Source organism: Rhinolophus sinicus, chromosome 1, assembly GCF_057876585.1.
Source record: "Rhinolophus sinicus isolate RSI-liver-muscle chromosome 1, RSI-T2T, whole genome shotgun sequence".
Lineage (NCBI taxonomy): Eukaryota > Metazoa > Chordata > Mammalia > Chiroptera > Rhinolophidae > Rhinolophus > Rhinolophus sinicus.
Window position 1 is genome coordinate 8,591,684 of NC_142501.1, and position 15,084 is coordinate 8,606,767.

Below are 15,084 nucleotides of genomic sequence, written 5' to 3' on the forward strand. Positions count from 1 at the left end.
TGATTGTCCGTCTAGGTCTTATTTTCGGGGAAACACTGTATTGGGCGCTCCATTTCCCCACTCTATTTGCCTTTTCCACTCCTTATTCTGACAAGAACTCTTTAAATAACATAGTGTTGGTGAAGCAAAGTGCCTGGGTATATATCAACTTCTCAACAAACAGTGCAAACTATTTCACAAACTATTGATATGTGCACATCGGAGGACCAGAAAATAGGCCCCAAGATTCAACTTGTCAACATAATAAAACAGCACTGACACTGCCATATTGTAATGAGCTGAGATGTAGTTCTTTTTTAAAATATGAGTTTTGTAAAGGCAGTGGTACTAAGATGAATAATTTTTAACTAGTATATTATTACTGTCACTAGGCAGAACAGTTGTCACATACTGTTAAAGTTGAAAGATTCCTAACAAATTATGGTGAAAAAGTTGAGAAGCAGAGAATAGGAAGCAAGAAAGTATCAGGAGCAGAAGCATCATCAGCAACTGCCAAGCTACAGAAACACCAATACAATTCCTCTTGTGGGGAAGTGCCTGGCAGGTTGGAAGTGTGTTGACATGGAAACTCTTTATGAATAAGACATGCCTACAATCTTACAGTTTGTGAACAAGATGATTTCGGAGATCCTGAGTAATGTCTTCATGCCATTGTTTCCGAATTCCAGTGCTGGATGGTTGCGCTGCTGTTGGCATAGGACCCAGGGAGGCCACACTGGCATTTTCACTCATCATTGGGCTTTAAAAAAGGAGTTGTGAAATAGTCTTAGTGAAGAGGGCAGGAGCAAGAAGATCCCATTTAAGTATCATTTAAGGAAGTGATGACTGACAGTGATGACTGCAATGGGTCCAACAAACTATGACAAGTCTATTTCCATAAAAAAGTCTGGGGGGAAATAGTGCATATGTTTGTGCTTGTGAGGAAAAGCGTTACCCCACAACAATTCATTTTGTGGAGGGGAGAATAAAGACTTGGGTTTAGAAGCTAAGTCTTGTGTTATAAGACTATGTTGTCATTTTGACAAAGCTTATCCCAGGGAATCTGTTGGGCAATGAACTAATTTGTAACACTGGGATAGAGCAAACTCATTTTTTAAGTAGCTGCATGCTTGCAACTTCCTACTGTATAAGGGGAAAGTGTAAATTACCCTAGATAATTGATATGATTTCAAATAAGTTATAGAAAGCCTATAGTATGGATTCAAAGATCATATTTGTCTTCATTCAAAGATATCTTCAAATCAAAGAAACTAAAAAACTCTAAGAAAACTTAACAAGTGTTTGAAACACAACATAGGACACAAACCAAGATAAAACTTACTTTTGAGAATTTATGGCTGAATGCAACATCGAGTCAGAAAGAAGATTCGACGTTTGAACCCCTACACCACCATTTACTCCCATAGGACTAGCATCTAGGTCAAAACAAAAAACAAGATAGAATTATTTTAAACAGTAACAAAAAACAAACAAGAAAAGCAAAGAAAGAAAAAGTACTAGAAAATATCAGAGAACTTTTTATCCTTTCAAGACCCAAAACTCAGAAGCCACCATAAGGACAACATTTAGAAATTTGAGAAATAAATAATCAACATAAAAGTAAGTCAAAAGACAAATGACAAATCAGGGGAAAAAAATACTGGCAGCATATATAATAATTATTAGCATTACAACCAGCAACACACATGTAAAGGCTAATCCATGAAGTACCCTTAAAAACCAGGTACTAGAAAAGGATGAACAATCCAATAGAGAAGGAACAGGTAATTTACACAAAAGAGATACAACAGGTTAAAAAAAAAAATGCAAATATGCTCAACTGCACTTCCAGTGATATATTTTTAAAGCGATATGTTTTTCATGTATGAAATTGTGAAAACTTTTAAAAGTTTGAGAATACCAAGTGTTGAGAAGAGTGTAGCGGAAAAAGCATTTTCAATGAAAATTCATAGATGTGTAAATTCACAGGCCCTTGGGAAGGCTATCTGGCAATTGCTAACAAATAAAAAAAAATTCATACACATATTCTTTGACTTAAGAATTCCACTTCTGGTATTTTGTCTTACAGTTAGGCTTATATATGAATGAACAGGTGTTAAGCACAATGATGTTAAAAGGAGCAAAAACTTAGAACCAAAACTGTTTAGAAAACTGAACTATACATGCACATGCTTTTACAAGCACATACAATTTATGTAAGGACATAAGGAGCCTAAGTATGATGAGCCCTAGGGAGGGGAATGAAAGGTAGTGGTTTGAGTTAAAGTTGAACATTTTTAATTGAATACACCTTCGAACTGGTTTGAATAGCTCTCTCTATGTGCACACATTACTTCTTCAATTAGCAATTTTAATGAGTATTGTTTTTAAAATAAAAGGCCAGCAGCAATATTCACACTATACCAGATTCTCATGTGGTTACGCAAAACTTATTTGATATGCAACTCTATTAATGTATCCTTGTATTTTTGTTAAAAACAAGGGAAAAAAAACTTCCCACTAAAGTGCAAATAATTAGCTAGATTTCTAAGTATGTTTAATAAAGAGAACTGCTTTGCCTCCTTTTGTTGTGCTTCCTAAATGCTAAGGCAGAGCTTTGCTTCCGTCAGAGCATTGGGCCAGCTCTGAAATGTAGTTGTTGTAAGTGGTCTTTTTGAACAAAGTTGTGTTTTCTACAATTCTGTATTTGTCACTGAAAATACTCCATGTGTAAATACTCCTTTTTAGAAAAGTTATGCACCTTTAACAGATTTGTTTTATTGGTGGCAACACTGAGGTAAAAGAAAAAGTGATCAAATTATCTATTAATTTGCTTATCTTACTGCCTAATGGCACATGAAAACACAGAAAAAACATTGTCTCCAAAGTCTCCAGGTCCACTTAATTTTCAGCACTCATTTCAAGTAATGGCTAAATCGTAACTTGAGAAGGAATACCCTTACAGAGGCTAGTATTTAAGACTGAAGAGCTGAGTATTCACTTGAGAATATAAAAATATAGGAAGTCAGACATTACTGGTACTGTCAGAGAATAAGTCAGAAGGAAAAAATGAACAAAAAGAGAATTCATGGCACCTAAAAATCAGTGAAAATATATTTTGCTTTCTAAGCCCTAGAAGGAATCTCATAGTAAAAAAAATCTTTATAGAAGAAGTGAATTCAATAGGATCTAGGAGATTAAGAATGTGGTCATGGAGGGCTTCATTACAAGGAAAAAGCTTTAATTCTGGGTTCCAGAGGGATTTCCCTCTTCCCCTCCCTGCTACAGAATCTCGATAACCTAATATGTAATAGAGATTCTATAGTTCTTAATCACTTACCTGCCCATCCAGGCTAGAGATGTTTCAAAGTAAAGACCCTGTCCCTTTAGAATGATTTTTTTTTTTTTTAGCACAAAGCACATCTGAATGAATGCCGCTTATCAATTAGTCAAATGCCCTTGTCAATCACAGGTACCTAAAATTCGTAACTCTGAGAATGTTCCAGCATCACAGCCAGTTCTGCAACAGTGGGAGATACATTTGTAATGCCAAGTTGTTACTGTGGACATACTTTTCCCATGGAAGCATCGGTATAAATGTTTGCTTAGGTGCTTCATCCTACCCAGTGGTGCATACCTCTGGTAAAAAATGGTTACGACATAAACCCATACACATAAATGCTACTTTTCTAAAAACCCAATAGCCAGGGAGCATAAAATAGAAATCATATTTACCAAGTAAGTTAACCAGAAAACTTTTAGAAGTGTGTACAAAACTCAAGATGCTTTTGCTAGTAATATTTCCAAAATTTACATAAAACAGCTGAAAAGATAGCTAACCAATAATATGAAGGTCAGCAATAAAAGAAGCAAATGAGGATACTATAAAGGCCAGTTAAAGGCAAACAGAGTCCAAAAAAATTTTTATGCTGAAATTATGCCATCACCCATGACATATTCGTCCCCAAAAGATTTAACCTGAATCTAATTACAGTTGACCCTTGAACATGGTGGGGCGATAGGGGTACAGTAAAAAATCTGAATAACTTTTGACTCCCCCAAAACTCAAGTCATTCTCTCAATATCCCTAGGGGATTGGTTCCAGTACCCCGTGCAGACACCAAAATCAGTGGATGCTTGTCATAGAACAACGAAATGCATAGCTGGCTCTCTAAATCCAGAGATTCCAACTGCAAACCAAAAGTACTATTTTTTTGATCTGCAGCTGGTTGAATCCATGGATGCGAAACTTGGGGATTTGGAGTGCTTATTGGATATTTACCAAAAAATATGTGCGTATCAGGGGACCTGAGCAGTTTAAACCAGTGTTGTTCAAGGTTCAACTGTATAAGGAAACAATCAGAAAAATCCAAATTATAGGACATTCTACAGGGCTCATCAAAAGTCAATATGTGATGAACAAAGAATAGTGAGGTGGCTTCTAGATTAAAAGAGATACAAGACACTTAACAAAATGAATGTAAAAGCCTTGAATGACTTTGGGGGACAACTGGAAAAATTAAAATAGACTGTACATTAGATGAGGTTATTGAACAAATGTTAAATTTTGCAGGTGTGAAAAACATATCTGGTTATGTGGAAGAATGTCACTATTATCAGGAAATTTATGCTGACATAGTTAGCAGTCAAGTCCACACAGAAACAAAGCAAATGTGGCAAAAATGTTGAAAATTAGTAAATCTAGGTAAAGGGAATGTATATGGTTTTTACTAAACTATTACAACTTTTAGGTAGGTATGAAAACTCCAAATTAAAATTCAGGACAGAAAAAAAGTATTCATACAAGGAGAAACGAATCACCAAAATACTACTTTTTACCTAAAACCTGCAATGATTATGAAGGAAGAACCCAGAATGTTTTAAATTGTTCTCCGAGAGGATATACAGATGTTTTTATGGCTCTAATTTCTTGACAAAGTTTCTCCCTAGATTTCTAATTACATATCCAACCTAGGCTCTTGGTAGAGCTCCCAAGAATACTTCAGGTTTTAAAATAATTTTGGTGAGACCTGACAGCACTAACCATTGTAAAAACATAAAAGATAAATATTTTAGGTTACTGAATAAATAGAAATGTATTTAAGTAAACTGCTTTTGTTCACAAATGGTAGAAAAATCTTACACTGTTGGGGACACAACATAATCCTGTTTATGGATTTAGGCTACCAGAATCGGGTCTGAACCTTAAGTATCCTAAAACAGTATCCTAAAACAAAGACCATCGGTAGAAAAAAACAAGCGAAAAGAGCTTGGTTTAGTATTTTAAAATATGAGACATTAAAAGAGTAAGAAAATGTCGTTATCTACACTGGTTTGAGCATATATAATAACTGTGTGTTTCTTTATTCTTTCTGATAATATGGCACTAGAGTAAGGCAAAGTTGCCACGCCAGAGTCACATTTCAGATCATCACCAAAATTATTCCATTCCTAATAATATCAATTACAAGAGTCTAACAATGATGCCGTGTTTCCCCGAAAATAAGACCTAGCCGGACAATTAGCTCTAAAGCATCTTTTGGAGCAAAAATTAATATAAGACCCGGTATTACATTATATTAAATTATATAAGACCCGGTCTTATATTATAGTAAAATAACGCTGGGTCTTATATTAATTTTTGCTCCAAAAGACGCATTACAGCTGATTGTCCGGCTGGGTCTTATTTTCGGGGAAACACAGTAGAAGGATCACTTTACATACGTGAAAAAACCATTTATAGTAAAAAACCCTGGTCCAAACATCACCTAAAAGTATGTTTTGGTTAAAACGGATAAACTTAAGATTTTGGAGTGAAGTGAAAAGGCAGTCAGCTGTTCATAATATGCAATAAATACTTTTTTAAAACCCCCTTAACGACTGTTCAGAAAACATGACCCAGTCATGGTGATTCCATTTTGATATTTTCTTTATTATCTAGGCTTTAGGAAACTCAAAAAAAAAGAAGAAGAAAATACAGAGGACACTCTTCAACATAAACACAAAGGACTAATTATTTTTGAAAGGGCTTTGCTTTAAAAGGAAAAACACTTCCTAAGTTGGCCTTTGCCTATTTGGGTTGTGCCCCTCGAATAGAAACCATGAGGATGTGTAGGCGGAAAAGCAGAGCATGTTTTCATACTAGTTTTCAAGATGGGATCCAAACAACAAAGGAAATAAATGAGGTATTCTAGAAGTGTTGGCTTACAATGATGATTATTACTAAAAATTCACCATTAACTAACTGAATAAGACATAGATGGGAACTTAAATCTAATCCTAAAATAAAGAAAAAGACACCGAGAAAGGGAAAAAAATAAATCCCAAGAAGAAACTTTCAAATAATTTTGTGGGTACATACAAATGTACATACACAGATGATACAAGAGGAGACAAAAAGAGCTAAACTAGGAATTATACAAAGAAATTTGAAAAATTAATGGTAAATAACCAATTACGAAAATGAAAGTCTAGGCTGGGGCAGAGAACTGCACTTGGTCAAAAACCTGAAACTTGAGGAAGATGTACTCTCATAACATGGAGAGGGAGAGGGAAAAGGCCATCTTAAGTTAGAGAGAGAGAGAGAGAGAGAGAGAGAGAGAGAGAGAGAGACAGAGAGAGAGAGAGAGAGAGAGAGAGGAAATCCTCAGGTCCCTTTCTATTTCTAACCCTTTTAAATATACTTTTAATAATACACAAGAGCTTGAAAAAAAGCCTGAAAAACCAGGACTGCTCTCCATCCCAGTTTCTTAAATTCCTCACACAATAATTATTTAACAAGTGAGCACTGCTTGTCATGAAATAGGGCACACTTCCTTAAGTTAAAAACTACAAAAAACAACAAGATTACATTTTTTGCAAGAGTAGTGTGCCCCATTTTGTTTCCTCATTTAGAATTAAACAATATGGGCAGAAAGTACAGCCTATGGCAAATACTAATAGAAGGATGATGGGATTGCATAGGAAAAAGCATGGTGGATTGTTCAGAATCAGACTGTTTTATAGTTATAGAATAACTTCATAACCAAGAACAATTTTAGAATAAGAGTCAAAGCATTAAACGTCAAAAAGGAAAAAAAAAAGGTTATTAAAAGTCATGGATTTACCAGTGCTGGATATCTATTTTATACAATGAAGTACTATATAACCATTAAAAAGGATATATTGGGTATGGAAAGTGCAAGAGTCCACATGTGTTAAAGAAATAGTTTGTTACAGAGTAACACATGAGATCCCATTTCTAGAAATATAAACTCACATATACATAAAAGGATTTAGAAGGATATAAACCAGTAGTGGCTGCCTCTGGTATGTGGATTACAAGGGGCCTTTACAGTGCAATCTTTAAAAAATTACTTCAAAAAGTAATCATGTAACAAAAATTGTGTGTGGGGGGGAACAGAGATAGATACACACACAGAAACTAAATCTAAGGAATTAATCCTGCATATTACACAACATTTACATACAACCAACATATCACATCTGTCACTAAGAAGATCCAAACTTACTCATGCTGCCCATGGACCGCATGCCTTGGGGTGACTGCCCAGACTGCTGGTTCTGCTGGCTCTTTGCTTGTACCTGGGGCTGTGTCGGCATCTGATTTACTTGATAGGGTAGTCCAAGAGCTGCATAGGCTCTTTCTATAGAACTGGGATCAATCTGACTGACAGTGCTTAGGCTGGGGGTAGACTGTTGACCCACCCCTAGAGAGCTAGCATTTCCAAGTCCAACTGGTGCTCCAGTCAGAATTGCTAGAGAAGACAAAAGAAATGGGTTACATTACTAAAGGTGGGAAGAAAAGACTAACATGTTTGAATGAATTAAAAAACCCACGAAATTACTGTTTTGTGAAATATCTCAGTTCATCATCTCCCCTCCCCCCCTTATTTCCTTGAAAAAATTTCTACATGCAGAACTGACTGGTCAAAGGGGATCACTGGCATGAAACGGCTTTTGATTCAATACCCAAAAGCCTTCCTGCAGGCTGTGTCAACATTCCCACCAACAGTGTGTGAACGTCTTAGAGCCGTACAAATGCCACACCAGGGAGCATCATTTCTGCCAATGTGACAGCAGAGAAATGGTACCTTACTTCATTTCTTACTTTAATAGTGAACTTTTTGGTACTTCCTCCCTCTAGTGGATTGTCTGTTTCCTAGTCTCAATTTCCTACTGGACTATTTATGATTTCTTCATTAATTTATACAGTTTAACTCCTTTTTCACACGCAACATGTATTTCCAAATTTTGCTCCATCCTAAATGCTCCCAATGTTTTGTTTCTAGAACAGAGGTGTGGTAGCTGCACTTTAATCTTACTACTTTTGACTTGTCTTTTGTCTAACAGAAGCTCCTTATTATTCCAGGCTTCTAAAAGTAATCCCTTTTTTTGTCCTTTAAATAATTTCAAATTATCTCAACATTTAGATCACAGGTATAGAAGAGTATCTTGCCCAATGTCAAAGCAATTATCTTTTAAGTTTTCATGAATTTTAAAATGGTGCATAAATTCACCTATCATTTTTTTAATAAAGAATGACTATTTAAGTTTCTGGATCTTATTTTAGGTAATAAGCAGTTCAGTTCTAAATTCATTAAGATGAAGTTAATGGGGTGTGAAAACAACCTAGTATGACAGGCCTAGGCAGTCACAGGAACTTCACATAATCAAGTACTCTAAACACCCCACCCAACTGCATTGGTGAGTCTAAGAATGCTTCTAGAATAAAAGCTCCACAAGATTTCATCACTTACACTGTTGATTTCTCTTATCCCCAGCATTTTTAAGGGGCAGACACACAGGACAGTCATGCCTTGTACAATTCTTCCAGTGTGAAATGATTTGTCGAGAAGATGCACAGTGTGCCACTAAAACGAAGGAAAAGGATTTTTTTTCAAATGCAGGTTATAGTTTTACATTTGTATCAGCTAACTTACTGATCAGTTAACAAGTCCCACAGATGTTACTAATTCATTTCATCTTTGTAACAGCCCTACTGGTTAGCTATTTTATAGTTGAGAAAATGGACAAAAGGCGGGCAATGTGCCCAAAGTCACAGTACCCAAAGTGAGATTCAAATTCAAGCAGTCTGGCTCCAGAGCCCATATTTTCCACCACCCAGATGTGCAATCTACTTTGTTCTATAAAAAAGGATTTCTAATGACTCCATAAATACAGAAATTGTATTAAGTCGGGTAACTGTTTCAGTACCGGCCTACAGAGTTAGCAAACCCTCGATAATTTCCAAAGCATGCGATGATGGGGCAAATCCAAGTCAACAAGGATGACCACAAAAAGTAAGTTCTTCAAAATGTCCTCCTCCTACCACATCCCGAGGTACTCACTCCTAAAACGATACTGGATTTCACCATGTCCTCACATAGAGTAAGACATTCTCAGTAAAGGAGCCTCAAAATAGAGTTGATCACATTTTCTCTCTTCTCTCTGATGTAAATATTAAATGCAGGGCACACGAGCCCTTTGAGTTCACTCACCTTGGCAGGACTTGCCTGACTGGCAGTGTGTCATGTGGTTTAGGACATTCTTCATTGTCCGACAGTGGGGGAGGTTGCACTGCCTCACCTCCCCGTTGGCCTGCTCCCGGCGCTGGCACTTGTGAGCATGCAGAAGGAGAACAAGCTGCTGCTGGATGAGTTTGCGCTTCTCTGGATCAGCTGTGTGCGCTCCAGAACCCATCCCTGGGGCTACAGGCGTCACCAGGCCTTGCTGCTGGACCTGAGGGGCCTGCTGTTGGCCCTACGGTGTCAAACAATAACGAAACGTGTAATGTTAGGTGTCACAGTATGCTGTCTCTTCAAAAAATAAGGACCTGGATATTTTCAATTAAACCCTTTAAGGATAGTCTATTATAAGCCAGACTCCATTTTTTGACACAGGAGAGTCCAAGATAAATAAACGATGGTCCTGTCAAAAAGCTCAATTTAGTAAGAAAACAAATTACTACATTAAAATTCCAGTGGGAGAGGGAAAAACAAGGAATCGGTTGGTAGTGACGAGCACATCCAAGTAAGATTTGGAAGAACAATGAGGAGCTTCTTGGGAAGTAGCGCCTCTTAAAGGTGGGTGAAAAATTAGCTTTTGCAGACTGGAAGAAATTTGGTGTTTCCAATAAAGAAGCAAACATTTCTGGAAACACAGATGCCATTCACTGATATTCATCTTTATATCTGCCGCACTTCCCAAAATATAAAATATAGGTATTCAATGAATATACGACACACAGCAAAAAACTGAAACATCTGAAAAGAGAAATAAAAATTCCTATAGGACAATTTTGTCCAAAGAATACTTGACACATTTATAGCTAGAAAGTGTTACTTTAGAAAAATAGCAATATTAGAGCTTTGGATATTTTTCCCAAAACAAAAATCACCGTGTAAAACAATGTAACTCTGAGAGGGCAGTGCCTTTTGCGTAGTGGAGTCAGATTCCAATCAGCAGACTGTGCATTAGGAGTTGGAATCCTTTGCCAGAGTGCTTCCCATTGAGAAAGGGGCTCCTTTACCTGGCTTACACACATGCCCACAAGCAGAAGCTGCATAATATTGTAGACCCCCAAAACTTTCATTGTAGCAGCCCCACTTGCTCCTATTTGTTTTGGATCAATACCACAAGTGACAAAATACCATGTGAAATGTAAGGAGGTACTGAGGCCATCTGTTACCTCCTAGCTGTATAGTAGAAGGCATGAAAGTCTAACATAATTCTTTTGTTAAAATGCCAGTTTGAAGACAAAGTTGTAGATCGGTAACTACCCACCATGTTGGGCATTCCTCCTCCAGGAACTGCCTTTTTGTCCATTGCAAATGGAGATAAACTATTTGGTAGTACAGACTTTGTCGGAATCTGGAGACCAAGGCCACTGGTTCCAATCTGCTGCCCAGAATTCTGAGTGTACGGTGAACCGTAAGGATTAGGGTTGTTCATCATTCCCATCTAAGAATAAGAAACAGAAAAAAAAATTAAATCTTATTCCCCACATTAATAAAACATTACTATTCCCTTTCCTTTTCCACTTCCTAAATTACAAAGAAGTTTTAAAGGAAACCCTCTGCATATATGAATAGACTGTAGAAGTAGGCTCATGAAAAATTTTTTTTAAGATTAAAATTTAGGGGCCTCAGGTACATTAAACTTACAGAGCTATTTTCTATAAGTATTTGAGATAAACGTGTTTTAGAAAAATTTGTAAGCATCTTCATTTAGCTATATCTGCTAAGCAAGGTTTGCCATACATCTCCACTTTTTATGCATTAAATGCACTTTTATTTAATGTACAAACTATGGGGCTTAATAAATTCAGCTCAGTATAATCCCTAAATATATTAGTTTGAAATGTCAAAGCGTTTAAATGCTTATTCCAGGCATTTTGTTTATACAAAAGGTTTTATAAAACTAGTAGTTTACATCATATGTCCTTTTTATTTAGGGACATAGTGATACAGTGGTTTTAAAACCTTCTGAATCTGAACCTTTAGATAGAGCATGCAAACTTCACAGTCCACACCATTCCTAGCTCTCTTAAATCCAGCTGCTTTATTCATTAAATTACCTCCTTGGCTCTTGAAGTAATTTGATTTTCTTTGCAACCCCTAGGTACACTAAAATGTAGTTTTCCCCCGGTGTCTATATAAGTCCATTTGGAGCCATCATACTGTATGATTAATTTAAATACACGATTAATTATTCAAAGCCAAATGTTTTAGTGATAACGGTGATGCAACTTACAATCCTATTGTTCCATATAAGATCCCACCAGTCAATCTTTACCTATAGAAACATACAGCAAGCACTCAATAGAAACTAAGGACACTACAGTTACTCCCCAATTAAAGGGAGTCCTACCAGATTTTTATCCCTTCCCAGCCCAATCCAAATCTACCAAAGGGTCCTTCAAACTCTACCTCTAAGTACCTCTGAATACCCAGTCCTCCCCATGTATCCACGCCCACTGTCACCATCTTAATTCAAGCCCCTCATTGCAGCTTATGTCGACTGTGCCCAACCGAGTTGTCTCGTCTTCTCACTTATTCAGTTTGGTAAAAAAACTATGGGACACCAGAGCCTTCATCGTGTGCAGGAGGCCTGCCTTCCTCTCCAGAGTACCCTACTATCTCCCATACCCATTAACTTGCAAATCCGAGAGCATCATCCTTCTTAAATCTCCAGCATTTGCCTTAGGCTTTTCCTTTTCTCTAAAACTAGGCAGACACAGCCTTCTTTCCTATTTGACACCTGAAATGCTAACCTATAAAGGAAACAAAATACTAAGTTCACAAAGAGGCAGTCCCATTTTCATTTTTTTGGTGCTTAGTTGGTACAACTATAACTAAACAGCAGCTGCAGTTTCTACTCATTCTTCTTTTTTTTTTTTAAGGAGGGCGCAGCTCACAGTGGCCCATGTGGGGATTGAACTGGCAACATTGGTGCTACCAGCACCACACTCTAACCAACTGAACTAACCGGCCACCCCTCTCATTCTTTAAGACACATTTCAAAAGCTGGCTCCTGTGTGAAGCACCTGTTTATTGTCCTAGACAAATAAAGGGCTCTTTTCTATCCTGACGCAAATGTTTATGCCTTTATTTATAATACAACACACGTGATAAAATAATTTGTTAAAATGCACGCCTCTATCCCCAGACCATGCACAAAATGAAAAGAACCTTAATTTATCTTTATAGCCCCATCACCCTAAATCTGATCGAAAAAAGAGCTCATTAACTCAGGAAAACATCGATTATAAAAGTCATAAATTACATGCACCTCTGCAAATAAAATTCAGTTCTTTAAATCACATGCAGTATCAATACTCTGCAAATTTATATGAATATGACGTGTATCAGTTCAAAGGTTTGTCTGTAATGGAAAGGCAAAATAATAAAGAAAAAAAATTTGAAGTACATTCCCATTTCCCAGATGAGAGTAGAGACTAGGAGTTAAGTAACTTGCCCAGTGCCCTCCCTAATGATCACAGGGGAATGAGTCTGAGGGATGGCATGGTTTGGGTGAAGGCAGAGAGTGGGGCAGCTTGAAAAGCGTCCAGAGTAAAAAACTTATTGATTCAGTCTTCAATAATTGGAATTTCCTAACTGTCTGGCCATTAAGATTGTAGGGATAATACAGAAATAGGCCTAAATTCAAGTTCAGGTTTCCTTTGGTAGTTTCAAATGTGACTGTTAATTGCTGCTGCTACATATGCTTTTAAAGTACTAATATTTATACTAAAATAGTTCCAATAATATGCACTCTCATACCTGGGAGAGTTGTACTTCACTTAATTGTGTTTCCTATTAGCATGGAAATTCACAGACATAAAATAAGAGCCATTCTATCACAGAACCTACATGACAGACCATAAAAGACCAACAGACAATGAATGGTTCTTTTAAGAGTCCATTATTTACATAACTAAAATGCTAGGATTTGTAAGTTGCCTTAATGTCTCCTGTTAATAAAAATAATGTCTTACAGTAGAATCTGGTCCTTAACATTTGTTCACATAGACACTGCCTTGCCTGCCTATACCGGCTGAGTTTCAACCAATTCCTGACATTGCTTGTTCCCTCAATCACAGCATGTAACCTAGAAATTCTAAGTTCACTGTCTAGCAGACTATGGTCTCAAATACACACACTCCCCCGGCTGCTCATCAGCTGGCAGTATCCAGTTCCGACACTTCTGGTCACTGACCAACCACAGACTTTCGTTTTACCGGGTCCCTCAGAGCTCTGCTGCCACTGGTAGCAAATAAAATACAACCAACCTCCCCATCCCTACCCTTTCTAGCACCCCAACCCCTGCTATTCCCTCACCAAATGTAACTGGAAGGGAATATACTATTTATTTCTGTTACACTGTAGTTATTTATCTTGTCCCCTTCTCTATAGCTAATGTGACCCGGATGTCCAGCAACACACCACTTACCTGGACTACAACAACACAGACAGCCACCTAAACTGAAAAGGCAAAGGCCCACGAAGCCACAAATAGTTCTAAGCAGCTAAAATAAAGAGGACCTGCAGGGGACTATTTCTTCTATTTTTTAAAAAATCTGACTCTACAGGCTGTTTCTAAGTTTTCAATATATTAAAAGCAGAAACTTGGGGGAATACAGGAACACAAAAAAATACACAATGGTGACAATCACTGACAAATAATAAGGGAAAATAAAAGGCAGTGCCCAAATATAAAAAATACAACGGTTTAGGAACATTTAACACAGGGACAACAATCCCTTAGTAAGACTTGTGGGCACCACAGTAACACAAACCAATACGATATTTATGACTCCCAAGATCCACCAAACAATAAAGACAAAATTAAACTATATTCAGACACTTCCTATTACCTACCGGATTTGATAAATGTCCGTGTTATGTATCTATATCCAACTTACATGGCAGGCTCTACATTAAGCACAGGGCACGCCGATAAACAAGGACGACTAGGGATCTTAGAACCGACACTGAATCCTAAGCACTGGTCTTCAGATTCATTCGCGCTGCCTTCGTTTAGGTGGCCTCCTCACCACAAGAGGGACCATTTCTCTTAAACTGATACTGCCCACCTAAAGCCACATCCACCTGGATTGTAAATCTGGGCACCAGACCCTCCTATTTCAAACCCAATGGAACGTGGCACTTAAGACCTGCCTTTCTCTCTCAACATGGGTTCTTCCTCCCTGCCTTACACTTAACACCCCTCTAACTGGTTCTTCCTTCCTGCTTCATTCCTCGACTATCCAAGGACACCTGCTCCTGCTTTAAAACTTTAAAGGTTAAATACTCTTTAACATCACATGCCAAAGACTATCAAAAACTGGTGTTAATTTTAAAAGAAGAGCTCCCAAAAATTTTTAAAAGAAGAGCTCCCAAACTGAAAACATTAGCTCCTATCTCCTCGAAAAATTTTTAAAAAGAGAAAAAGGAAGAAAGGAAAAAGGGAATAATTCCTAAGGCCAATACTCATTTAAACGAAATTCAGTTTTTTGTTTTAACATCAATTTCACCAGCCACAAAGCATATAAAATTTGGATATGACTCTATGAGATGCCAGGTGACACACACCTCTTCACAG

The 15,084-nt window shown here is 37.3% G+C and overlaps 1 protein-coding gene across 1 annotated transcript in view; it reads right to left on the reverse strand.

The window, feature by feature from the left end:
* EP300 (EP300 lysine acetyltransferase) overlaps positions 1-15,084 on the reverse strand; it is a 72,738-nt gene that overhangs the window by 35,686 nt on the left and 21,968 nt on the right. Inside the window, exons 3-8 of the mRNA XM_019734493.3 lie at positions 10,765-10,941; positions 9,480-9,741; positions 8,739-8,852; positions 7,491-7,736; positions 1,322-1,415; positions 602-739 (exon numbers count right to left, since the gene is read on the reverse strand). Coding sequence (XP_019590052.2) covers positions 602-739; positions 1,322-1,415; positions 7,491-7,736; positions 8,739-8,852; positions 9,480-9,741; positions 10,765-10,941 — 1,031 coding nt within the window. The remainder of the gene's footprint in view (positions 1-601; positions 740-1,321; positions 1,416-7,490; positions 7,737-8,738; positions 8,853-9,479; positions 9,742-10,764; positions 10,942-15,084) is intronic.